The sequence below is a fragment of the Vitis riparia genome, chromosome 7 (assembly GCF_004353265.1).
Source record: "Vitis riparia cultivar Riparia Gloire de Montpellier isolate 1030 chromosome 7, EGFV_Vit.rip_1.0, whole genome shotgun sequence".
Lineage (NCBI taxonomy): Eukaryota > Viridiplantae > Streptophyta > Magnoliopsida > Vitales > Vitaceae > Vitis > Vitis riparia.
In genome coordinates this window covers 29,985,840-30,012,480 of record NC_048437.1, presented here as the reverse complement: position 1 = coordinate 30,012,480, position 26,641 = coordinate 29,985,840, and the positions used below count along the sequence as shown (strand labels likewise).

The 26,641-nt window shown below is 34.2% G+C and overlaps 1 protein-coding gene and 3 pseudogenes across 1 annotated transcript; 2 read left to right on the top strand and 2 right to left on the bottom strand.

The window, feature by feature from the left end:
* The first annotated feature begins 1,704 nt into the window (after nt 1-1,704).
* On the top strand, nt 1,705-6,591 carry LOC117917830 (annotated as a pseudogene).
* A 77-nt stretch (nt 6,592-6,668) lies between these two features.
* On the top strand, nt 6,669-15,670 carry LOC117918260 (annotated as a pseudogene).
* A 485-nt stretch (nt 15,671-16,155) lies between these two features.
* Nucleotides 16,156-19,630, bottom strand: LOC117917339 (annotated as a pseudogene).
* Nucleotides 19,631-22,357: 2,727 nt separating this feature from the next.
* LOC117918259 (phospholipase A1-Igamma2, chloroplastic-like) lies at nt 22,358-24,686 on the bottom strand. The gene is given in 4 exon segments (XM_034834765.1): nt 22,358-22,578; nt 22,581-22,588; nt 23,324-24,284; nt 24,287-24,686. Coding segments are annotated over 4 exon segments (1,518 nt in total). The 5' UTR covers nt 24,615-24,686.
* Nucleotides 24,687-26,641: the final 1,955 nt, after the last annotated feature.

Here is a 26,641-nt window from a genome sequence, read left to right as displayed (position 1 = left end):
ATGCTGACCGCGAATTGGAGGTGGCCTCCGTCTTTCCCCTCTCTCTCAACATGTACAAATTTTCCTTCAGTTTCTTTCCTCCGTTAATCTCTGGTTTTGAATGATTTTCAACTTCAGATTTTACCGACGTTGAGATCGGTGTTTCTAGATCTGCAATTTTGCGTAACTTGGGCCCCTTTTTTTCAACAATTTGTGCAAAATGGTGGAATGAGACAGCGAAGTGGCAAAAGCCTACCTTCGATCGATTTGAAGGTGAGCGGGCAAAATATTTTGCTGCTCTTTAGATCTGCAATTTCGCTATCACTTCTCCCAAAAGCTTCTGCTGAAATGGTGAGAAATCGAGAAATGCTGTTGCTGGCCGGGTCACCCGATCTCTCTGGAAATTAATGGCTCTAAACTAAAAAAGTCAGGAAGAATATATATATATATATATATATATATATATATATATATAGGAAAGTAAAGTCTCTTGCAAAGGAGTTCTTTAAAGGCATGTTTGGAGGAACACCAGGGTGCTCAACTTAAATGATTAGAGTGGAATCTAATCTAAAATTTTGGAGCTGATCAGCTTAATCCAAATTTCATATCTAATGTACACATTTTTAAATTGCTACTTCGATGACATATTAATCAGAATTTTGATAACGTAATGCAAACATGTGATATAAATAAAATTAATTAAAAACTTATATATTTTTAAAAAATTTAAGTAGTTAGAATAAGGGAAATGAGTTTAAAATAATATTTAAAAATAATTTATTGATTTTTTTTTTATTTTCTTCCCATAATTTTTTTTCTATTTTCTTTTCTTTCTTTTTTCAAATTTAAGAATCTATTGGGAGGAAAAATAAAAGAGAGAATAAAAATAAAAAGGAGCGGAGAAAAATAAAAAATATAAATATACATTTATATTATATTTGGTTAATGAAAGCACAAGAATATAAAAATAAATATTAAAAAATATAAATTTTCTAATATATCATGAAAATAAAAAAGGAAAGTTAAATATATTTAAAATTAGTTAAAAATAATAATATATTTTAAAAATATTTAATGAAAGAGAAAAAATAAGTGAAATAGTATAAAAATGCATGCAAAAATAATTAATTATTTAAAATATATTTTTATTTTCCTATATTTGGTCCTACTATTTTCAATAACAATCTTAAAATTAAGAAAATGACTTTACATTTTTCTTTACAGTCATTTAACCTTTTTTCCTTTTTATATGTAAAGATTAAATAATTTTTAAAATAAACCAAACATATCCCTAATCATTTTGATCAAAATTATATTAAATATTTAAATTGATTCATTAAACACATACGTTAATATTTTATATTGCTTTCTGTTACTATCGTCCTAATGATAATAGTCCTGATTTTATCTTCAAGGAATTTATATTCTTAGAAGTTATTATTCAAGACGATGGTGTTGAGAGAAAAAATAAAAACAAATATTTGTTCTTTTAATAACATAATAATTTATTTTATTTAAAATAAAAATTAATTAGGAAATTTGATATCAATTTTTTTTAGAACAATAAAATAAAATAAATTTAACTTGTAAAATCCTTTAATTAAAATTGATTTTTATTTTTCACAGTATTGAAATAGTTTTCCTTTTTTCGAACTGAGCTGTCCCTTTTTCTCTCCAACCCTCGTTCGTTTCAGTCTCCCCTCTCGCTGTCGACGAATCGTGAACACCTTCTTACTTTAATTTGTTCAATTTCCTGTGATAATCTGCATCTGCAACTGATTTTGAGTTCGAAATTTTTTGTTTTCTAGGTTTAGATGTTCTACCTTAGCTTAATTGAGCACACACTGCGTTTGCCGCCTCATCTTCTGGACCTTCCTCTCAATGAAGCCATCAAAGGAGAGCTTGAAAGTCTCTTCTTAGATAAGGTCTGGAGATTGAGCATTGTCTTTGCGTTTTCATTTCGTTATTGTGATTTCTGAGCATTTAAGGGACTGACAAAAATGTGTTGTGATGAAATTGAAGGTTATTGCGAATTTGGGCTGTGTATATCAGTTTATGATATCAGATCCATTGATGGTGGTTTCGTCTTTCCTGGGGATGGTGCTTCAACCTATACGGTATATTTCATAATTTATCTATCTGGGATTGTGGCATTGCCTCCTTATTCCGCTGTTTTCAAAATGAATTGAAAAGGACGATAGGCTTAATCGATTTTGATGGAGTGTCGAACTCTACCTAAGTTTCTGCTCATATAATAATTGAAAATCATGGTAGGCAGGTGGAGTTCAGACTGGTTATGTTCCGTCCATTTGTCGGGGAGATTATCACTGCAAAACTTAAAGAATCCGATGCCAATGGCTTACGATGTATGTCTTAATGCCTCTTACTTGACTACGAATTAATCAAAATATTTTTGAATCTGTTATTTTATTTCTTTCTTCCATAAATTTGGGGACTAGTGTTATCATTTTCATCACACGCATCTGCAATGTATGTATCTGTGTACATCGTCTGACTCGTTGGGTGCTGCCGATTTTTGTTTCCTCTTTGGTGGGTCTGAGGTTAAACATGACCTTTTGGCTGCTCCATGTGATGATAACATATTAAAACTGGTGCTCAAGCACCATTCAAATGAGTTTATCAGTTGTGGTTTTTGCGGAACTGCCCAATGCTCTCTTTAAACTTTTTTCACGCATATGATGCTAGCTGTCTTCATTGCAGTTCTTCAAACAGAACTCAATACCTTTGGTTGAAAATATCCTTGATTCAGGGACCATCAACTTCCTTACCAAATATCCAGATTAGAGATTTGTTGGATTATGTAAACTACATACTCATTGAACGAGGCACACCCTCCAAATTCTTGAGAATTCCTGCTCTTGAAGGAAAATTCTCTTTCATGTCCTAGATTATGACTAACCGGTGGCAACCATGAGGCCATGTAATTTGTTATTTTTATGGCTGATTAGGGAAATTCCTTTCTTCTTCCAGAGAATTAGAGGCAACTTGAGTCAAAATCAGGCCATGCTATTAGCTATTTTTATGGCCAGTTCTGGAAATCCCTTTCATCTACCAGAGAATTGAAGCAACTTGAGTCAAAATTAAGCAAATCAATAAAGCTTCAATTACTTGGGTTCAACTTGGAGGTTTGCTTGTGAAAAGGATAACCTTTGGAAACAAGTGATTTCTACGAAATATGGGCAAGAGGAATATGGCTAGAGGTCTAAGAAGGCTAATGGGGCGGCTGGAGTAGGGGTCTGGAAGGAGATTATGAAAGAATCTGAATGGTGCTGGAGAATTTGGCTTTTCTAGTTGGGAAGGGTTCCAAAATCAAATTTGGAAAGATAGTTGGTGCACTGACACTCCGTTGTCCCAATGCTTCAACCACCTTTTTGTCCTTGCCATGCATAGAGACGCCACGATTGAGGAGATGTGGGACCAAGATTCGGGCCAAGGAGATTGGAATCTTGTTTTTGTGAGGGATTTCAATGACTGGGAGATGGATATGGTTGGTGATTTGCTCCATACTTTGAGGGGTCATAGGCCTTCCCTGGAGGATGACTCAGTTAAATGGAAGCAAGGAAGAAATGGTCTTTTCAGGGTTAAAGAAGCTTACAGGCTGTTGGACAAGCCTAATGACACAGTGTTTCCCGCAAAGAGAATATGGTGGATAGGGTGCCAACTAAAGTCTGCTTTTTTGCTTAGGAGGCTACGTGGGAGAAGGTGCTCACTCTGGATAGACTCTAGATAAGAGGGGTGCAACTCCCAAATTGTTGTTTTTGTGTGGTTGTGAAGAAGAGAATGTAAATCATATTCTTTTACACTGTATAGTGACTAGAGCCCTTTGGATATTGGGTTGATAAATATTAAGTGGGTCCTCCCAGAAACTGTAAAGGAGACTTTAATCTCCTGGAGGGTTCATTTGTAGGGAAGAAAAGGAAAAAGATTTGGAAATCCATTCCGTTGTATATTTTTTGGACGGTTTGGAAGGAGAGGAATAGGTTAGCCTTTAGGGGGGTGCGTTGAATATTCAGAGATTAAAGAATTTTTTATCTGTAACTTATGGAATTGGGCCAAAGTGTATTTAGGTGAGGAGTCTTTCTCCCTTATAGGTTTCTTGGAGTGGATAGCTTCCACTTGAGGGGAGTAGTTCTTTTTGGTCCTTTTTCTCTTTTTGAGGTTGTAGCCGTCTTGTATACTCTCTGTATGCTTTGTGGCGTTTAACCTTTTCTAATGCATATCTTGTTTACTTATCAAATTTATAAAAATAAAAAAATAAATAAATAAATAAAATTATTGAAATCCATTTTTAACGCTCTACTGTGTCTAGAGCCATATTACTTATGGAATCTCGGGTTATTCTCCTTTCTCACTACTTTCTTTGCCTTGCCCTTGTCCTTATAACGCCAAAGTGTTAGTTCACACAAGATGAAAACAAGAAAGGCTTTGGGAGTTAATGGTATTTTAGTTGCAGCATAACAGTATTTGGATGACAATGACTTGTACCAGTTGGTGGTACTCTTACCAGACCTGGGAAATGGTGTTGAATCCTGTGGGCCCTGTATCTTCGTATAAGTCATTGTCTATCTCTGTTGTAGAAGTTGGCATGCTTGGTTCTCAAAGACAGGTTGCAAAATCAGAGCTAGAGATTGAAGATTGTTTAAAATCACTTTCATGAATTATAGTTCTGAAGTTATTTCCAAATCACTTGTTGTCAAGGAATGGGTTGTTCATTTTTTTTCCCAAAATATTCTTTTCACAACTTGATAATTGTTGCTCCTTAACGTGGCTTATGAGTTAAGAAGTCAGCTTCTGAAGCATTAGGCTTAATACCTAGGGTTATTAGTTTGTGACCTTAGCTAGATACTTAGCCTAGTCCTTTCTAGTCGGTTATTATTTTTATTGGCTTTGGTGCTATACTTTTTGATTTGGTCAAGGTTGTGTTGCTCTTCAAATACCAAATGCAACTTAGTTGTCCCTGTGTCAGTGAGTTGGCTCTCAAAGACGTAGAGTGGATATTCGGAATTTTATTAGTTTAAAATAAACCTTGTTTTAAGGCATCCTTTGGTTTCTTATCTGTGAAAAGAGCTGCTATCCTGCTAGGCTGCTACTGAATTGCACATTGTGAATTCTATTTCATGTCATCATCATGAATAACACCTATTTAATGGCTCCATACTGCTGATATTGAATCTGCGATGGACAGTATCTCTTGGATTCTTTGATGACATCTACATTCCCGTCCATCTTATGCCAAATCCATGCCATTGTGAGCCCAACCCAGAAAAGAAGTAAGCTTTCTCACCCCACATTGACTTGTTTAGTAGAATTAAATTTAGATTGATCAGTGGTTCACCTTCAATTTTTACTTTCTTTGCTTTTTTTTTTTTTCTTGTAGTTTTTTCATTCATTTCATTGCTACTCTTTACATCTGTATGCATAATGTTCTACTTCTATCCTTTTATGGAATCACAGAGTCAAGTCATATGGATATGGATTATCAAGAACAAAAATTTCCTATAGATGGGATAGATGAGGTTTTAGTTGCCGTATTATTATCCTCTGGACAGTCTATACTTAACACTAAAACTCGTAGCTGTGGTTTGCCTCTAACTTTTGGTGTTCTGCTGCAGATAAGGTTTCAAGTTCAGAGTGTGAGTTATCCTCCAATTCCAGTTGAGCAACCAAAAGAATCAAAGCCATTTGCCCCTATGGTGATTATGGTAAGTTCATCCTTTGAACTTCTTCTTTTCAAGGTATTTCATCTCTAGAAGTAGGGTCACCTCAAGCTTTCTTTCCTTTGGAAGCTGTGGTATAATTTTAAGGGCCACCGCAGAGAGATATTGCTACTCCTATAGAATTTTTTTTCACTTGTAAGAATTTCTTGGTGCCATCTGATGGAGTGTGCCCAAAACTAGTTATGTTATATTGTTTTATGGTTCTTCTTTTAGTTCGCTACCACTCGGCAGAATTCACATGAGAACAATGAAATAATATTGCCATCATAAGGTCTAGCAAAATAAAGTAAATTGAAGATCTCCTTGAATTATGTAGAGTAAGCTCCAGACATTATATTTCTAGACAAATAACCTCTTATTTCTTGAATTTTTCTAGTTATATACTTGACTTCATGGTTTGTCATTAAGATGAAGCTCCCAAACATATATATATTCCTTTAATCCCAAGGAAAGATGAATATGAAGCTATATTTTTTTTAATTGAAGATATCCTTCCTTTTGATCAATTGGAATCATTGGATCTCTCAAGGAGTTACTCATAACTCTGTTTGCTATTTTGCAGGGATCACTTGATTATGATGGTTTAGGTCCTGTTTCATGGTGGTGATCTGTTAAAACTTAAAAAGGAAGCAGCAGCAGGAACAGTAAATGAAATCATATCTCTAGCTTGATTTAATTTTCAGATCATAGGAGATAAAATAGAAACAGTTTCTCATTTTGGTTGAAAGAAAAATGCTATTGATCTAGCTCTTTTTTATGTCAATTCGGTAGGTAAACAGCCTTGGAACTTGGGACACATTCATAATTATCTCACTTTTGGTGGATTTTTTGTCCCTTAATAGGGCCAAATCTGATCTGAACCCGAATTCAGAAACCCGAATTCAGAAAGGCAAGCAAAAAGAAAAAACAGACAGTTTTGGCTGAGAAATCTCAGCCCAATTTAAGGTTGAGATGGTCTTGGGGTTGAGGTTCACTGATCAAAACTCAATCCCAAGCCCCGCCAAACACGTACCATTTCATACTATATATATACATTGAACACACATAATATGTGTGAACACAATCATGTGTTGCAAAACAATTGTGAAGAGATAATTTGATATAAATATATTGTCTAGATTGTGATCGAAATTGTGAGAAAGATAATAGAAAAAAAAAAGAGACAATTTTATTTTATTAATTTATTAAAATTTTATTTTTACGCGAAAGACTTTATTGATAATATATATATATATATATAAATCAGCCACTGGAGGTTTATTTAGTTATTAATTTTAGGATTTTGTGGGATTAATTGAGGTGTGCGTAAGCTGCCAGACATATATTAATAAATTAAGAATAAAATATATCAAAGAAATATAAGAAATTATAAGTGATATGGACTGATTTTGGGCTGGCCAAAATTTATCCCATTTTTTGTGATATTTACTAAAATTTCACAAGGGCTCACGTTGCTGGGCCCTAAACCTCCTAACTATCAAGAATAATTTGTGAGGTTTACATTTAACAAAGAACACGTTATTTGATTAATAAAGAGAGAAATAAAAAATTCCCTTGTAGCCTTACATTCCATGTTTATAGTTTATAGAAAGGTGGCAATTCATCTTCTTACTCCAAACATATTATAAGTATTCCAATAATAATAATAATAATAATAATAATCTTCTTTTCTTATTGCCTACCTTTCTATGTTTCCACATCATTTACCATACATTGCCACGTCATTTCTAAGACGGTGCTAGGTTTGCTTCCAAATTTGAGTTGGATTCAAAATGGGCTTTGTTACTATTAAAATAATCTATGAGACCGACTTTGAAATAATCAAAATCTTATCTATTATTTAAAAATATATATTAAAAGTCTTATCTTGAATAAAATTACGTTTTTGGTACATATTTTAAAATTATGGTTTTTAATTTTCATAAAAATCTATTCCCAAAATATAAAATTAAATTAATTAATAAATAAAAAAGAATTATTTTGAACAATAATCTACATTTTGTTCAATAAAAAGCCATTTGACCCTAAATTCTCATATTTTACATCAAAAATAAATGAGCAAGATTACAAAAAGTAATTGCCCTTTTGCTTCGGTCAAAGAAAATAAAATCCATAAATTTTTATTTATTTTTAATAACTTCGGTTTTTATATTATTTATTTATTAACAATAAGTAACCAATTTTATGTTGTATATTTATATAAAACAAAAAAGTATGAAAAAAAAAAAGATAAATAAATAAGTGGCGTTGAAAAAGTGCTTTAGAAATTCGTTTTTATTTAACCACAAGATATATAAGGGAAAAATTAGAAGAAAGGGCGAAGGAAAAAGGAATATGGCTGCGGCAACCTCACTGTCGACGCCAGGCTCACATTCTCTTCTCAAAGCTTCAAACCCTCTACAGAAATTTCCCAATCTCTCTTTCTCTCAACTTCTCCTCCTCTCTTTTCTCACTCCAAAACCCTAACCCTAGCCCCAGGCTCTCTCTCTCAGCGCCCTTCCTCTTTCTCTCTCGTCGTTGTTTTGCAGTTCGAGCAGAGTCCGAAAATGGGCCGAGCCTCGCCACTACGACTTCGACCTCTTCACCATCGGCGCCGGCAGCGGCGGCGTTAGGGCTTCGCGTTTCGCCGCCAACTTCGGCTCTTCGGTTGCCGTTTGTGAGCTTCCTTTTGCTACATATCTTCCGAGACCACCGGTGGCGTTGGCGGCACGTAAGTGGGGTTTTATGTGTAAAAGTTTGATTTTATTTTTTTGGGCATTCATAGCGTTGTGTATGTATAAAAAGTTTTTTTTTTTTTCTTTTTTTTTTTTTGTATTGGCCTATTTTAGTTTTATTTATTTTTGGGATTAGAGATTGGAGAGACAATTTGAATTATGGATTCTTTTTAAATTCTGAATTTAGTTTGCATTTGGGTTTTGATATTTCAATGCAGTTCATTCGAACTTGAATTACTTTTAGCTTTTGCTTCTAGTTCAGTGTGTTTTTATTCATCGGAGTGGATTAAATTTAATTTTTGGTTTGTTTAATTAATTTAATTCTACTTTGGTTATGAAATTCTGATTGAATTGAATTAAGTGTTCTTCTTTTTTTTTTTTTTTTTTTTTTTTCCTTTTTAGCGTTCTTGGTTGATTATGGATTTTAAGGTTACAGCTACATGACCTTAATCTTGCACATGAGAGAAAGTTGAATAGAAAATTAATGCATCCTTTGGGCACAAATTCAAATATTGTGCCTTAATCAATTATTAATTTTAGTATTTTAGACTTTCAGCTCTTCAATTTTGTATAAGAGTGACTTGAATTTCTAATATGCAAAGCCAGTGCTAACTTTAAATCAGGATATGAATACTGAAGATGATTGAACAGAGAACTAGTTGCTGTCCAATGAATGAGACACAGAAACTCATTGCACACTAAAAGTTACTCTTTGAACTTCCAGTTTCTGGCTCTTAAAGGAACACCCATGTTTTGTTAGCCATACTAACAAACTCAGATTTTCTGTTATTTTCCTACCTCAAAATGTTTTGGTACACATGTTGATTGAAGGGTACAAAAAGTTCTGCTTTAGCTGTAGCGATGAGTTAAAATGACATTAATACAAGTGAGCAGTATCCCACCAATGGAATCTCAGTGTACTAGGGGTGCGCCTCCTTTCTGATTGGCGCTTGTCAATATATGCACTTGTTTGCCTATGAAAGATAGGGCATCCCACCAATGGGAATAGTACTGTTCAAATGAAGCAGAGAAAGTTCAAAATTGAAGGTCATTTGGGACACTGTCGCCCCTGCAGGAAATACATCCCTAATGTTTTAGTTTGTGAATTTGTTGGAGGTTTGCCTAATCTAAAATTTCTTGAATGCCTTCTTGAGTTCCAAATAAGTTCATATCTTTTCTATGTCCTTAAAGGCAAACAAGACTCTAAAAACAATAGTTATTAAAGTGTAAGCTATCCCTAAGTGGGGGTTCTTTCAAGATGCCTTTGCTTAAGATATTATCTCTATTCATAAAATGGTATTTCAGCTGATATTTCATACTTGCATTTTTCATCACATCTTCAGCAATTAAAAAAATATTGATGCCTCTGAACCTTCCAATTATTACCCAATTAATTGACATGGTATTTTATTGCATGTTACAAAAATTCAACAACATTTTCTAAATTTTCCTATTGTTACCTTATTGGCATTTTTATTTTCTGAATTCTATTAGAATGCCAATAAATTTAACAAGATTTTCTGATGCAGGTGTGTACTTCGTGGATGTGTGCCAAAGAAATTGCTTGTGTATGCTTCCAAATTCTCTCATGAATTTGATGAGAGTGGTGGTTTGGATGGAAATTTGAAGCTGAACCCAAGCATGATTGGAGCACCTTGATGGCTAACAAAAACGCTGAATTGCAGCGCCTTACTGGTATATACAAGAACATTCTGAAAAATGCTGGAGTCACATTAATTGAAGGGCCGTGGAAAGGTTGGATATCATTGTTAAGCCAGATAGAAATAACAGAATTCTTCTCTGAAATGAATTCATATTTCATGCTTTTTATGACTGTTGCTTGAATTTTAATGATTTTATCCATAGATTGTGGACCCACACACAGTTGACGTGGATGGAAAACTATATACAGCAAGGCACATACTAATTGCAGTTGGGGGCCGCCCCTTCATTCCTGAAATTCCTGGAAGTGAACAGCCATAGATTCTGATGCTGCCCTTGATTTGCCCTCAAAACCTAAGAAAATTGGAATAGTTGGGGTGGGTACATTGCTTTGGAGTTTGCTGGTATCTTCAATGGTTGAATACTGACGTCCATGTATTTATACGGCAGAAAAAGGTTTTAAGAGGTTTGATGAAGATGTAAGGAACTGCATATGATATATTGATTTTTATTTATTTTTCCTATCTACATGTGCAATGTTTGTCAAACTTGCATTTCAATGCTTCAGGTCAGAGATTTGTTGCAGAACAGATGTCTCTAAGAGGAAATTGAGTTCCATACAGAAGAGTCGCCTCAGGCTATTCTCAAATCACTGATGGTTCTCTGTCTTTAAAGACTAACAAAGGAACGGTTGAAGGTTTCTCCCATATCATGTTTGCAACAGGACGCAGGCCTAATACAAAGGTTGATTTTTGTACTTTTATGGTTGACTTCTATTTGGTATACCCATTTTCTTTTGTTGATTTGCCAATCAAAGCAATGTTAGGTGTGTGTTTCCATTTTGTTCTCTTCATGTCAACTGATGGAATTGCAATCCATAACTTGCTGTGATGCCTTGATTGGTAAGTTATCAAAATATGCCTGTACCATGCAGGAGTCAATCTTTCTTGTGAGAACTAAGTCGGCACTTGAAAAAGTAAAGGATGCAACATTCTGATTGCTTACATAAATTCATAATACATTGCAGAACTTAGGATTGGAGACAGTAGGAGTAAAAATGACCAAGACTGGAGCAATAGAGGTAAGAATATTTGATTCTCTGAGATTTTTTCTGCTCCATTCTTGTGATTTTTGTACCTTGTGCTTTTTCTCATACACTCTTATTGCTTTCTCAGGTTGATGAATTCTCCCGTACATCAGTTCCTTCCATTTGGGCAGTTGGAGATGTAACAGATAGAATAAATTTGACTCCAGTTGCTTTGATGGAGGGAGGGGCATTAGCTAAAACTCTATTTGGGAATGAACCAACAAAACCAGATTATAGGTGTTCTATCTATCTTGTGCAAAATTGTTTGGTACCATTGTTGGCGTGGATAAGGATTCAGAGATGCTCCTGTCTAGATACATTTAACTATTGTCTGCTCTAGTAATTTACTCTCAATTTAGTTTTCTCAAAGATTAGGTGAACATGCATGAAAATGTTGAAAATGGCCTTTCTTAGTGTTCTAAAGCATTTTTGTACTTTTTCACAACCAAAACCTTTAGAATATGGGAATTTGTTTCCTCCCTGAGAAGGAAGTCTAATACGAGTTTGAGTTTAAATGGTAAAAGGCTAAGTTTGATCTGTATTAGCTACCTGACTAGATTGTTTCTTCTTATGAGCAGAGCTGTACCATCCGCTGTGTTTTCCCAGCCACCTATTGGACAAGTTGGTCTTACTGAAGAACAGGTGATGCCAATTCTCTTCTGTATTTGCAGCAGCTGAGATTCATCCCTTGCAATTCATATTTGAATCATTTTTGTAGGCTATACAAAAATATGGAGACATTGATGTCTACACAGCAAACTTCAGGCCCTTAAAGGCTACTCTTTCTGGACTTCCAGACCGGGTTTTCATGAAACTTATAGTCTGCGCAAAGACTAACAAAGTACTGGGGTTGCATATGTGTGGAGAAGATTCACCAGAAATTGTGCAGGTTTGCCTTCTAATCCATTGCTTGACTTATTTTTGTTAGATCTGCAATTAATTGGTTGTATTCTTATGGCAAAACCCCAGGGCTTTGCAGTTGCTGTGAGAGCTGGCTTGACGAAGGCAGACTTTGATGCCACTGTGGGAATCCACCCTACTGCAGCAGAGGAGCTTGTCACAATGAGGACTCCTACCCGGAAGATTCGAAACAGCTCTCCACCCGAGGTTTGTGTCAGACAGAATCTTTTTATCAGTTATTTATTATAGACTTAGGTGGTGTTTGTTTTTTGGCTGAATAGAAAAAGTCAAAATATTTGGCTTTATCTATTCAGCTAAAAGTAACCTATTGACATCATCCAACATGACTAAATTGAACCTATTGATAGCAAGTTCACTTTAGTTATATTGGATGATGTCAACAGGTTACTTTTAGCTGAATAAAAAAAGCCAAAATATTTGGCCTTTTCTAGTCAGCCAAAAAACAAACACCACCTGTATTTTCTATTCCTGTTGCACTGACCTATTTAAGAAGTGATGAACCACTGACCTATTTAAAAATTATGGCTACCTGTATTTTTTCTCTTCTGGGGACAATGGAACCTCACAATTTTGAATTTGTCAATGTCTATTTATATGTTGAGCCCAACCAGCATGTGATAACCATGGACCTAAGTTTATCACTGATGGCTTGGTGATATTTTTCAGATTTTGGTTGCGATTGATACATTTCTGGTCACCATTTATGTATCTTGAAGAATCAGCAAAATATACAACATTTTTTAGCTGAAATTTTCTGGAATTTCAGGATATATCACTAGGAATTTGCCATTCCCTTCCCATGATGTGTGTGTCATGAGTGCGTGGGGAGCACGTCCCAGCATTGTATGCAATATCTTTACTGAAATTTAGGGATTTGTATTTCTATTTAAGAAATGGAAAGAACAGATGATCTACTATAAAGAAAAGGCAGAGGAGGAGTGACAAGGAGGTTTTAGCCAGTATAGAACCCAAAGTAGATAGGCAATTCTCTTCAGAAAAAATGAGGATGAGACAAGTAAATAAATAATGGTCTGTGCAAGAATAGAAGCATCGCTGGTCTGCATAGTCTGGAACTCATACCCTGTCATTACTAGGTATCTGACATAGCAGCCCCAACAGGAGTGCTTCTGTCTTCACTGGTCCTCCATCCGCCATTCTTCTAAGAAAGACAGTGGATGGTGTTTAAAATCTTTGATGGGGTCTTAAAAGATCTCAGAAATTTCTGGACAGATATTGAGATTGCAACAAACAGGTCATTTTCTGACAATTTATTTTCAACGGCTCTAATCTTCTTGGGATAGGATGGCAAAAAAGAAAGAAAGAAAGAAAAAGAGTGTGGAGTTTATCACATTTAATGACAAAGATCATATTTGGTGAGGATTTGAAATCTCCAATAACCAATTAGGTGTCTCCTCTTTCCTAATTCATTAACTATTTCGAGGACTAAAAAATAGTTTAAAAGTCAGTTGTGATTTCTTAACAAATAATTAAAGAATTGTCTCAAATTTTCATAATAAATAAATAATTAATTTAATTGAAAATAGAAAATAATTTAAACATCTGATATGATATATGTTTACATTTTGGGTTAAAAAATTTAAACATAATGTGAAAATCCAATTAAGATGTAAAAATTTTCTTAAACATGATTCTTAGTGCTTATATTCCTTTAGATAGGAAATTTTATTCAAGTAGATAACTTATAAAAAAAAAAAAAAAAGGAATGGGGTCTAAATTAAGCTATTTCATTCTCCCATGAGTTCCTAAAGTTTCCCTTTGAATTTTGGTGTTCATAACTATTTCCTTCAGTTTCTTTGTAGAATTTATGATATCAATATTGTGTACATATTTCCATTGATATTTACGTATTTTTGGTCTATATCTTTGTCTTCATTTTGATCCATTACCCTAGTTTAACCTGCAATTGTTCATGAATTGTATGGATTGAATATGATTCTTGCTCAAATTTGTTTCAGGGAAAGACGGATCCCGAGGTTAAAGCTGCAGCAGGGGTTTAGCATGAGTTTCAATCTATCTGATGGGCACGGTAGCACTCCCACTTTTGGTAAGAATAGTTGCCCAACTTGATCTCATGATCTTTTAGCAAATATGTTCCATTTGGGTTGCTGGAGCTTTTCAGTTTGCCTTGGTTCCTTTCCCTTTTTCGATTTAATGAGACATTTTTAACAATGAAACACCAGTCTATCAATAGAGCTTCAAACCATAGGTATTGCTAAACCCGAAATGCTATCATGTGGCCACAAAAACAACTTTTGTTGTATTCCTATGTTCATGTTTTTAATGCAAAGTCTCCTCAAAATTTGAAATTCTATTTCCTCAGTTCACTACTCATGTCAACAGCACTAGATATGGGTATATGACTGGAATGTGATCTATTCTCCTGAAGGCAGGTCTGGAAATGTCTGCCAAAACATTCCATTCTCTAATTGCTAGATTAGGCTCTCCTTGGCATGCCTCTTGAGCTACAGCATTGCATGTTACTACTCTCTATTATAGACCTAATGAAACACAAGATGAACAATTGTCTCTTTGTTTCTGTTAACATTAAGCACATTGGGTTTAGTCTCTGCTTCTACTTTCTAGTTCTTGTTTCCCTTTAAAGGTTGTCATGCAGGGTCAGTTCCACAAAAAATTTGGCAGATTGATGATTACTGGCCTAGCTTGAGAATTTCAATCCTGCATGGCCTAGTTGCCATTGGGTTTCTATAGAATTTGTCCCACCAACTGGATCTAGCTGCACTAGTTTAGATGCTAGTTCTAACTCCATACCTTAGAAAGAAGTTATAGGCATGTTTAGCCACGTTGTTGAGAGCAGTTTTTTTTTTTTTTTCAGAACAGTTCTTCAAAATAGTTCTCGATTGTTTTTAAGAACAAAATCCTGTTTGGAATTCAAATATAAAAAAACAATTTACACAGGCTTATTATTTGTATATTATGTATGATGCAAATGTTTACAAAATATTCTATATCTTTTCAATGTTGTTAAGGACACTCTACAAAAAAATAATAAACTAAAAACCTCATATTTGTTCCCAACAACAACCTGCTTTCAGAATAAATTTGAAAAAAACCTATTTTTTGTCAATTGCTGCGCTTTATCCCTTCAACCAATTTCTATCTTTTCAATTATTGCTCCCTGAATTTTCATTAGGCTGCTCCAAGTGACAAATTTTTACAGAAATTTTCATTTGGTACAATCATATATTTTACTTTGTAAAAATATCATTTTTCTTTCCGTCCTACAAATTCCTCACTTGGCCTTCTTAAAACTGCAGGAGAAACCTAACAATAAACTGGTCGATGACAGGAAACTGAGGTATGAACGTGCAGCGGAAATGGAGCCTTACTAGAGGAGTGCAAATCCTGCTGGGTGCCAAGGGTTCTCCTACAAACTTGTTACTGTAAATTTTCTTTTCCTTTATAGGAATTTGAGTAACTTAAAATTTTCCTTTCATCATTTTCATTGACATTTGGTTCAGGAAACAAATAAATCGTCTGATATATGTTGTTGATTTCCATAATGAAGGGTTTACCCTTTTTTTGCTCCATTTGAGTTTTTATAGGTGGCAAAGCCTCTAAATTTGAATTCCTTTATTGACAGAATTCAACTGTTTTAACCATTGATCGAAAAACTCTGATGATCAAGACTAAAAAATATTATTTGATTTAGGATTCTTTAGCAATGCTTTCAAAAATTGTTTTAGCAAAATAGTTTTTCAGAATTGCCCTTAAAAGTAGATCTTAATTGCTTTGAGGAACGAACATCCATCTGAAATTCAAATACCAAAAAATTTAGTAAAAACATTTGTCAAACTTAAGTTCAAAAAACTGTTTTCTTTATATTTTTTGAATTGTTCAACCATTAGTTTCTCATTTCAATTTTCAATTTAAAACCAATAGCCATTCAAATTTGAAGGTTAAGCCCTTACTCTCCACGGAACCAAACCTTGAGAGTCATCAAGATTCGAACCTGGTAGCATGTGCTTTTTTACTAAACAAAAATATGAGAACATTATAGAAAAACAAATCATGATGACCATAATAATCTTAAAAGGGAAATGATTTAAAACCCAAAAATGCTAGATTACAACTTCGTCGATTGACCTCTTATCCAAACAGATAATGCTACAAAATAAAAATAAAATAAACAAAGACAAATTCCCCCATGAGCCCCGTATGCCACAGCTCTCGGCTACAACACCTCAAAACTTTCCCAAAATTAATCACTGGTTCACAGCATAAATAATAGAAAACAAGTTATGACGTGAAAACCAGTTTGAATCTAAACCATCCACACGTTTTCATGAAGAGGAGGTTTAGGAAAGCTATAGTTTAATCCAAAAGAAGAACCAAATAAAGGGAAAAACAGAGGCAGCTGTGCTGCCCTCGGCTTAAGTACCTGAAGTTTCATGAGTTGGGAGGAACAAAGAGCAAGGGCATTGTGATGAGACATTGCCAGGATCACATGCATTTGCTCTATGCATGCTGGTAATGATGCAACTTGTAGAGCAACACTTTCCAGCGGCACTTCCCACTGCCATGAAACCTCCACCAGGGCTAAAATCCAAACAACGTGGATAATGCAGAGTCCTATTCGGGGGAGGCCAATTCGAGAATACAGTATATGATGGAATGTGTATCAGCTTTAAACTGTTCTTCTTCATGCTGGAACTGATAGCCAATATCTGAGCATCATTGTTAAATTTCATAAAATCCACTTTGGTGGTTACGTTCTCTATGGTTTTCATTGGTTTCCTCTTGCCGCCTAAAAACTCTTCTTTATTGTAAACATTCACAATCCCACTGGCCGAACCTGCAGCAAACAAAGCTCCACTTGGGGAAGCACAGAGAGCTGTACCATTTATGCAGCCTTCATCTGTACCTTTATGGAAGCAAGTCCTTGTTCTCAAGTCCCAGTGGTAAATATGTCCGTCTCCACCCGAGCTTAATAATTGCCGCCCATCATCAGCAAAAGCTAATGAACGAACAGTTCCATTCATCTTAAGGGTTCCAATCAGTTCCTTTGTTTTTGACGAAACCAACAAGATGTAACCTTCATTGCCCACAAAGGCAATGGTACCAGAATCAGGGGAAACCTCAAAAGCTTCCAAGCTTTTCTCCTCCCTACCAATCAAGGGTCCTATTTTATCAACTTTGGCTTTCACTAAATCAAAGCTGTAAAAGAACTTTCTTCTCCCCGCTATGATAACCTGAGACCCATCGGGCAAGAAAGATGCTTTCCGAATAGGGCAATCTTCAAGGAAGATACTTTGAATTTTGGTGTTCCTTCTGCCATCAATTTGAAAAAATCTGACCCTTCGGTCTAGTCCAGCAGTAAGCAGCAACTGAGCATTACAATGGAATTGAACTGAATTAATAGGACCATTGGAAGGATCCTCTGCATTTGCATCTACCAGTCTTGAATATTCCAGAAGTCCAGGCAACAATTTCGTACCACTTTTCACAACCAGGTCTTCATTTGTCCGAAGGATATCATCAACGGCTTCAACATCCTTATGACCTGGAGCAATCACTGCCCCATTTTCTTCATCTGATGATTCACCATAATCAGAGCTGTAAGTCCTCGACCATGAATCAAGTTGGGCCCACTCTGTTCCTGGATTCAGCTTAGCATGCTGAGCTCTCAATCGTGAGACATAAACCGAACCAGAAATTAAACTCTCATCCTCTTCCTTCCTCAGCTTCCTCAATCTGTTAACTTTAGAAATATTTATATTGGTTTTCTCCTCTTCTTCATCCACCCAGACAGGTTTCCTTTGCTTGGTGTCCTCTTCACCACTACTTTCCTCTGGGAATTCTGCATCCTCCTCATAAAAGATAGAGCACTATTAGCCGATCGATCAGTGAAGAACAAAGTAGAATCTTTCTCTGCCTTGGTTTGTACTCCTTCCTCACCTACCTTCCCAAATTCAACTGGGTCATAGAGAGATCCAAACAAAAAGTTCTCCAGCTTCTTCATTTCTCTTTCCTCCTCAAATTCCAGTTGCTTATCCTCTTCTTTGTGTTCTTTCTTCCTCTTCTTAGTCCTTAAAATATCTGGAACCAATTCCTTTCTATCTTCATTTTCATTTCCTTCCAAAGGTGAAGGCACATCAACATCCTCCCTTTTAGTCTTATTGACTCGGTTTTTACGGAGAATATTTTGAGAAATTAAACTCATCTTCAACAATTTATTTCTGCAAAAACATGCAAAATCCAATTGCAAAGACATAAATACTTAAATCTCGGCCCCTGGATTTGAAAAAACAAACTAAAGAAACACTATGAAAAAATTATAGTCAAGCGTTCCAAGATAATCAAGTTCAACATTGTCATTTCAAATCACCAAAAAATGAAAATTTGGGCAAATGGAGCAATCATACATGGCTAAATTTCAGAACATCATGGCTCCAGCATTTAAACCTGTTGTATTTAGCCATAGAACATGTAACAAAAGTGAAGGAAATTTTGAGGGAAAGAAAATAGGGAGGAAACATACAAGGAAAGAGAAAGTGAAAGAAAATGAAATATAAATCTAAAATTAATAAGTTTTTTATATGCTTCCTTAAACATGCTTCACTTTTTTCCCCTTCTTTATAAAGATTAAATAATCTCAAAATGTATAAGTTTCTAACTAATTTTTTTATTTAATTTTCTTTTATATTTTTATGGTAAACCAAACATACCAAAATAATCTGTCTTAAGCACTTTTTCCTTTTCTAGAACCAAACGAAGTATTATGGATTCCAAAACACTACCAATTTCCTAATATTCAATAGAATGTCGATCACATTCAAGTTAAAGCAAGCAAAACATGAAAAGACATGAGAGATTATCAGAGATCAAATCAGTGAATTTCCATCAACGACACATTATCCAAACCCAAATTTCATAACAATTTGCAGCAAATCAAATTAAGCTATAAGGTTCTACAACATCAATGCCGGAACCACCATTTCTTCTACTGTTTCCAAGCACAAACGAATTTAGATAAACAATTTCCAGCACACCCAGGTTCAGAAAAAGCACAAAAACTTATCCCTTGTTCTTAGGGGAAAAAGGACAACAAATTCCACCAAAACTCCCAAACATCACCATCTCTTTTCCACGAAAACTTCGTAATTGACCTTTGGCTTTTGAAAATATAGAAATATGTAACCCATACTATACTGCTATAACACATATGAAGCCACTCAAGTACATCTTTCTCACTTGGAATTGCCAAAAATTTGTAAAATAAATTGTCCCTTCACTATAAAAATCGTTCTCCATCGGTTGTCAACACATAATACGACATATTGAATCCAACAGAGAAAAAAAACAAAAGTTAGGGTTTAGGGTTAGGGTTTAGGGATACCTGGCGGCGGTTTCTTCCAACTCCGTTAGTCCTGAAGGAAGCTAAAGAGAAATGAGGTAAGGATGATCGAAAAAGGAATACTGAGTCGGAGAACTGTTTCCAGAAGTCAGCGTCAGCGACCGGAGCAATTGACGGCGACGAATGTGAGGTTCGCACCACGTGAAAGGAGAAGAATACCGAGAGCCGTAATATTGATCAAGTACTACTGAGTTGGGCCGGATGGCCCAACCCGGCCCATCCATGAGAATATTTTCAAAGAATAAATAATTTATTTAAAGGGAATATAACCTTTTTAAAGATACAAATAAAATTGGGCGCTACGGTTACACTCAATCGCAAAGCATCAGGATTTTTGCATTTTTCATCCATAAAAATTACAATAATTTAAAAAAAAAAAAATCTTTTACTAAAAATACTATTAAACATGTTTTCATTTATATTTAAATTTTTATATTATTATTCGACGGCTTAAATTTGACATTTTTCATAGTGTACAATTTACAATTTATATGCTTTCACAATAATGAAAAAAGGTCCAAATTATAATTTTTTAGTTTTAACACTAGTTTTGCTTCAAGTGCAAGATTCGTGAACAATTAAGGAATGAAGTTACTATTACATAATTTTTAATTATTTAATAAATATCATGGAAAAAATAATTTAATAAAAATTAAATGAATTTTAAAATATTTATGTCCAAATATATATTATAAAATCGTGACAACTCCATGCATATGTTTTAATATTAATATTGTATAATAAAAATCTATATACAATTGACTATTCTTATTAAATTAATTAATTTTAATTTTAATTATTTAATAAACAAACACATGCTATTATTTGTTGAAGTTTGAGGTGGTGAGCATGGCATAATTAAATAAGATTTGTTGGATAATATTTTTTAAAAATTAAAATAATAATTTTATTCATATGATACTTCTTACTCTTATTGAATTAAAATAAAAGGAAGTATATATTAATTTATACTTCAATTTGGATCTTCTACAAAGACAAACAACTATAGGCTCCAATTTTATAACATCTATCATAATTATAAAATAACTAAGTTTTAATTTTAAAATTTTAAATTTTAAATTTAAATAATTTTTTAAAATAAAAATAGTCACAACAAAACTGTGTTGTAATAAAACTTAAATTTTAAATTCAGATAATTATTTAAATTTAAAAATTAAAATTAAAATTTAATTTATTATACCTATTTATATAAATGAAGAAATTATCCGTCTTTAGTTTATTTACATTAGTGTCGTGTTTAAAAAACCTGGTACATTTTATATAGAATGAATGACAAGTTTGGTAAATATTCCAAGAAACAATTACGACAAAACACTTTTATTATATATTATAGATGTATATTTAGTAATAAAAGGTAAAAAATAAATAAATAATTATAATTATAAAAAAATTTAGTTTTAACGCATGATAAACTCAACGTAACGTCTTAATCCATGAATTTAAGCCCACCTTTGGATTTGTAGACATGATAAAAGTCATAATTGGTATCCTCGTTGCTAGTTAAAGGGTTTGATTTTCTCAACATGGCTTAGGTTTTCGTGCACCTAAGGCACACTATTAAACCAATAAAGTGGAGTGCATGGTCAACTAAACCATTATGACTTAACCCAAACCCTATGCTTCAAGGCTAATTAAGAGTAATTAAAGTCATAATATGATGAATTAGTCTTGCACCCATCATGTCGTGGTCTTTTTAAAAGAGTTCCTAAGTCATTTTTTAAGTCTTAAATAATAGGTTGGAGGTTAAAAAAAATGTGGCTTTAACTCCTAGTCGGTAAAGGTCCCCCATCAAGTCGTCCATGATAGCAGCAATAGTAAATTGCAAGTGATGTGTTTTTCACATTATAATGGCTGCCAGTTGCTAATTTTTAATCATGATTCCGTTACTACAAATTTGTATTTTTTTTTAATAACTTAGTGACATGTCTAATCAACTACGTGTTTGTTTTTTCATTTTTGCTGCTGAAAAAGCACTCATTCTACGTGATATCAAATTTGTAATTTGGGCTATTTAGCCTATAATAGAATTTGGGTGTAACACGTCAAACTATGATATAAAATAATAAGATTGCTTGATATATCCCATGTTCAAAATATGAAAATAAAATAAATTTGTGGCCTATATATAAATATACATGGGTTTTTTCCATTTATATATACACTTTGAAAGTCGGGATGACCAGGAGTTAATGTTATCTACATAGAGGAAGGTTAAAAAATCTTCTTTTAACCTTAAGTTTTAAAGTTACGAGCCTAATAATTAAACAATTGTAAGGAAAATGATATCACCATATGTGTATAAACACTTTTTAATTGTGCAAATGCATTAAAGTCGTGGAAGCCGATTAAACCAAATGAACAATATTTATATGAATAAAATTTTAATATTATATATGTACGAGTTTATCTTGACTTTGTAAATGATTTTTAAAAATGTGAAGTTCAATATATGTTATTTTTTCATCGATGAATGAGACTAAAATGTAAAATATTAAGAATAGACTAGTAATTTCTTCTTCAATAACATATTTGGTTTTTTATATGGTATCCAATGCTTATCATTTAATATCCTTACCTAATCCTTTCACATCTTTATCACACATACAATGACAGATACGACTCATAGTTTAAAATTTTAAAATAAAATTAATGTGTTCGTAGGCAAAACAAATCTTAAAAATTAATAAAATTAAAAATAATTAAGCATAATTATCAAAAAGGACAGATGTAAATAAACAAACTACATATATACTTGTTGTTTTGTACAAATGGAGAGGACCAAAACTGGAAGTAGGCTATAGCCACGAGTCAAACCATCTCTATTGGCCAGAAGAAAGGCCTAGCTGCCGAGGTGGTGGTGCATATCTGCATGGTTATGGTCGTGTAACTCGTGCTTGGGCCGCTCCGGCTGCACCCACCGCCCATCGCTGCTTCTGACCATGCCTTTGTTCTCGTCCTGCCTCCAGTACGGGGGAACCAGGTAGTGATCCTTCAAGAAATCAGATGCCTTGTTCACCAGCGCTGGGTCTCTCCCACTTGCCAGCACAAATCTCTGGCCTTTCCGTGGTATCTGCAGAACCCGATAATAAGATAATGATGATCATACTCAATAAATTAATATTTTTTTAAAGTACGGTGGAACGTATTATTATGATTATTCAGTTGCTTGTAAAGTTATCTCACCTTAAAAGGACTTATTACAAAATTCATAATGTCGCCACCGCAACAATCCTAACTATTGTGTGACACATAATGTTGGCCATTTGGGGTGGAATCTAAAATGATATGGTCCCATCGTTGTGGTCCCATCCTATAAAGTCCCTAGGCCTCCTACTTTAAAATTTTAGCTTAATATATAAATAATAAATTTAAGTGATAAGTGATCGGACGTGAGTCTATTTAGAGTATTCTAGATCATATAGATTAAAAACAACAAACAAATATTTTAATAATATTTTTATAATGCCTTGTATAAAGTTTTAAATTGTAATCTATAAGTAACTTTTTAGATTTTTAAAAATCAATTAAATACCTAACTTTTATAAGAAATCGCTCTGAAACCCAAGTGAGCTTGAGTGTTTGGATTAAGAGAACATATGAAAAAGTCATAATAAGCGACTGACCACTGATGGAATCACTGGGGTCATTTTCTAGGATTTTAAAATTTTATCAAACAGTAGACACTATCTCAAAGGGAAAATACTAATTTAAAAATTACTATTACCTAGATTTTTAAAAAAGTTGATTAAACATTCAGCTTTGGTAATTAAGGAAATCTTTTTCATATTTTTGAGGCAATACTAACCCATCCAGCAAATGCAGGTGAGCCTCCAAGTTATGGGCGGAAATGGGATCGGCGTTCTGCTTCAAGAAGGGCGAGTTTTTGTGGTCCAGCGCCAGCTCCACCCCAACATGCGAGTAGCTCCATGGCAACCCCTCCGCCAGTTTCATCACCATCGCCGGCACTTGCTCATTGAAAAACAGCCCCGGCGACTTGGGCACGACGTCGTGCACGTTCACCACCCTCAGCACCTTCACCCCTAGCCCCTCCAGCCGCTCCTTGAACCGAACATTCCCCACTCTAGGCCCGGAGAACGAGAGCACCGACACCGGCAGCACCCGCCCGTTGTTGAGCACGTTCAGCCCCGTCTCCGCCACGTCGTACGCGCTCAACACCGCTAATGCGCCGCCCAGGCTGTGGCCGGTGAAGGTTATGCTCAGTTCTTCGTCAGGGTACATCTCTATCAAACGTTTTACCTCCGTCAGAATCTGCTCCCGAGCTGAGAACGTGCAGAACCTGCAGCTCTCGTCCTTGTCCGTATACAGGTCGAGGAATCCCGACTCCACCTTAACCGTCCGGTCAGGGCAGGGAATGTTCTCCGACGATACTGGCTTCAGAAAGTCCATCAGGTCCGCGATCCACTCCAGTCTGGTCACCGTGCCGCGCCAGGCGATGGTTATGTCCCGGCGCCCTAGAACTCTTGATTTTTCGTCGTTCGACACCGCGACGTATCCGATCCAGTTCGCGTTTTTGCTCCAGACTTTAGGCCATCGGGACTTCTTGAAGAAATTGGGGAGATTGATATTCGATGTGGCGTAGAGGTATCGCGACACGTCGTAGCCATGGCCGGCCATTCCGAGGGAATCGAAGAATTTTCTGGGCATAAATCTACAGGTCCCGCAGTACTTCGAGAAGGGATCGAAATCGAATGCGTCGTAGCAAGCTTGAGCCATTTCTCCGTACCGGATTAGCTCCGATCTCAACAGGGATCCATCGGATCTAGCATTCCAGTCCAATCATCCTCGCCATGGATTTCCCTCCACCGCTCCGATACTAGCTCCTCATGCACTCTTTTGACCGTCTTTTCCTTCTCGAGGTCATTGATGATGGAAGACAACGATCCAATGCCCGTTGATGACCCATTGGTGGTTTTCGACAACACCCTGGTCACGGTACGCATCTTTCTACTGATCTCGTCTGCATCAACGCGTAGAAACTGAGGTTTCTGGCTAGAAAATGAGACTGCAAAAATATTTTCTGACTTCCGCCCATGACTTGTGTAGGGAAGAGTCATGTTGGTGATGGAGATGGCCATTGAAGCTTCTGAAAAAAGCTTAAAGTGAAAAAAATGGAGATATGGATGAGGACGAGGTTGCAGTCTAGAAAGGCTGGGAGATGGTATGCTATTATATCTGCTGTACCGTAAGCTATGGTCAGTGCTTTTATAAAAAAAATCCCAGCACATGATACCCGTGGTCACCTTATGATGTAATCAAAGTGATTATTCAATGGTTTCTAACCAGGGTCTTCTTCCTAGAAATTCTAAGATTCCACGCGCTTTTCTCCACGATTTGAACCACACGGTCAAGACCAGCCTTCTTCTTCCCCTCGCGTGGCTCACACAACAACTTTAAAATTATTTTTTATTTAATGGTTTTTAAACTTTTTAAAAAATTGTTGAACATTCCTACGTCTTGAACCCAACTCCATACTAGGCTTAAAATTTATTATTTGATATTGATTTTACATATTAAAATTGATCGATACAATGAAATTATAAATTATCAAATTTACATATTTACCTCTATTAACTTTAATTAATATATATTTTTAATCTTAAGTAAAAAAATTATTTATTAAATATCCATATTAAAAATATCTTTCATACATAAAATAATTATATAAAAAAAAAGTCAATGATGAGAAGTTGTAATTGTAAAAGAGGGCAAATGGAGTGAAGGAGATATGAGATTCATAATAAACTAATTATTTTGATTTAATATTTAAAATTATTGAATTAATTTATTTTATTAAACATATTTAATAATTTAAATTATGTTATTATGTATATTCGTATAATGTTAATAACCTTTTTTGATCGTCAACATGGGATATTGCAACTTTTGAACTATTTATTCAAAATACAAAATCTATTTTTAGAACAAAATTAATGTTTTTAAAATTTTTTAAGGTATTATACATAATAATTTAAAAGATAGAAAAATATTTTAAAAACTTTTATATTACACATAAGTGTTGTTTGTTCAAATAATATAAGTTGAAAATTCAAGTTTTTAAATAAAATTTTATTTTAGAAAATAAAAAAGAGAAAAGTATTCAAAATATTTTTAGCCTTTGACAGCCACTCCCATTTCCAACTATTCAATGGCTTCCAACCAGGGTCCTCTTCCTAGAAATTCTAAGATTCCACGCGCTTTTCTCCACGATTTGTAACCTTGAACTTGGAACTTGGAAGGACCTACCCGTGGAAACACACGGTCAAGAGCAGCCTTCTTCTTCCCCTCGCGTTCCTCACACAACAATTTTACTTCTTCTTTTTGAAAAATATGATCAAATTTCCCTTCCAACCCCATTTCAAACTAAATGAAATGTAATGCATTTAGGTTCCATTTAGTTGTGTTTTTAAATAACACGTAATAGCCGAATAACTAATTTTAGAAGAAATTTAAATGTTTTATAAAATTTAAAAATCACTTTTAAAATATTAAAATATCACTTATAATTCTCCTCAAAATATATATTTTTTTTAAATGTTTCTACTTTTTAATAGTAAAAACATTTTTATTTTTTACAATAAGTAAGTTGAGTACTACAATTTCCCACAAATTCTAAATTTGTATTTTAAAAAAAAACTGGATTCACCTTTTATATCAAACTCATCTATTATCTAAATTTGGTTTTTAAGAAAGATGATTATTTCTTATATGCAACTCGTCTTTTTGTAAACGCGAGTTTACCATTTTTTCTAATACAATAACTTTAGAATTATTTTTTATTTAATGGTTTTAAACTTTTTAAAAAATTGTTGAACATTCCTACGTCTTGAACCCAACTTCATCCTAGGCTTAAATTTATTATTTGATTTTTATTTTACATAGTATAATTGATTGATACAATGAACTTAAATTTTGTTTATAAATTATCAAATTTACATGTTTATTTTTATTAATTTTAATTAATATATATTTTTAAACTTAAGTAATAAAATTTATTTACTAAATATATATATTAAAAATATAATTCATACATAAAAAAAAAAAAAAAGTAATTGATGAGAAGCCATAATTGTAAAAGAGGCAAACAGGATGAAGGAGATAGATT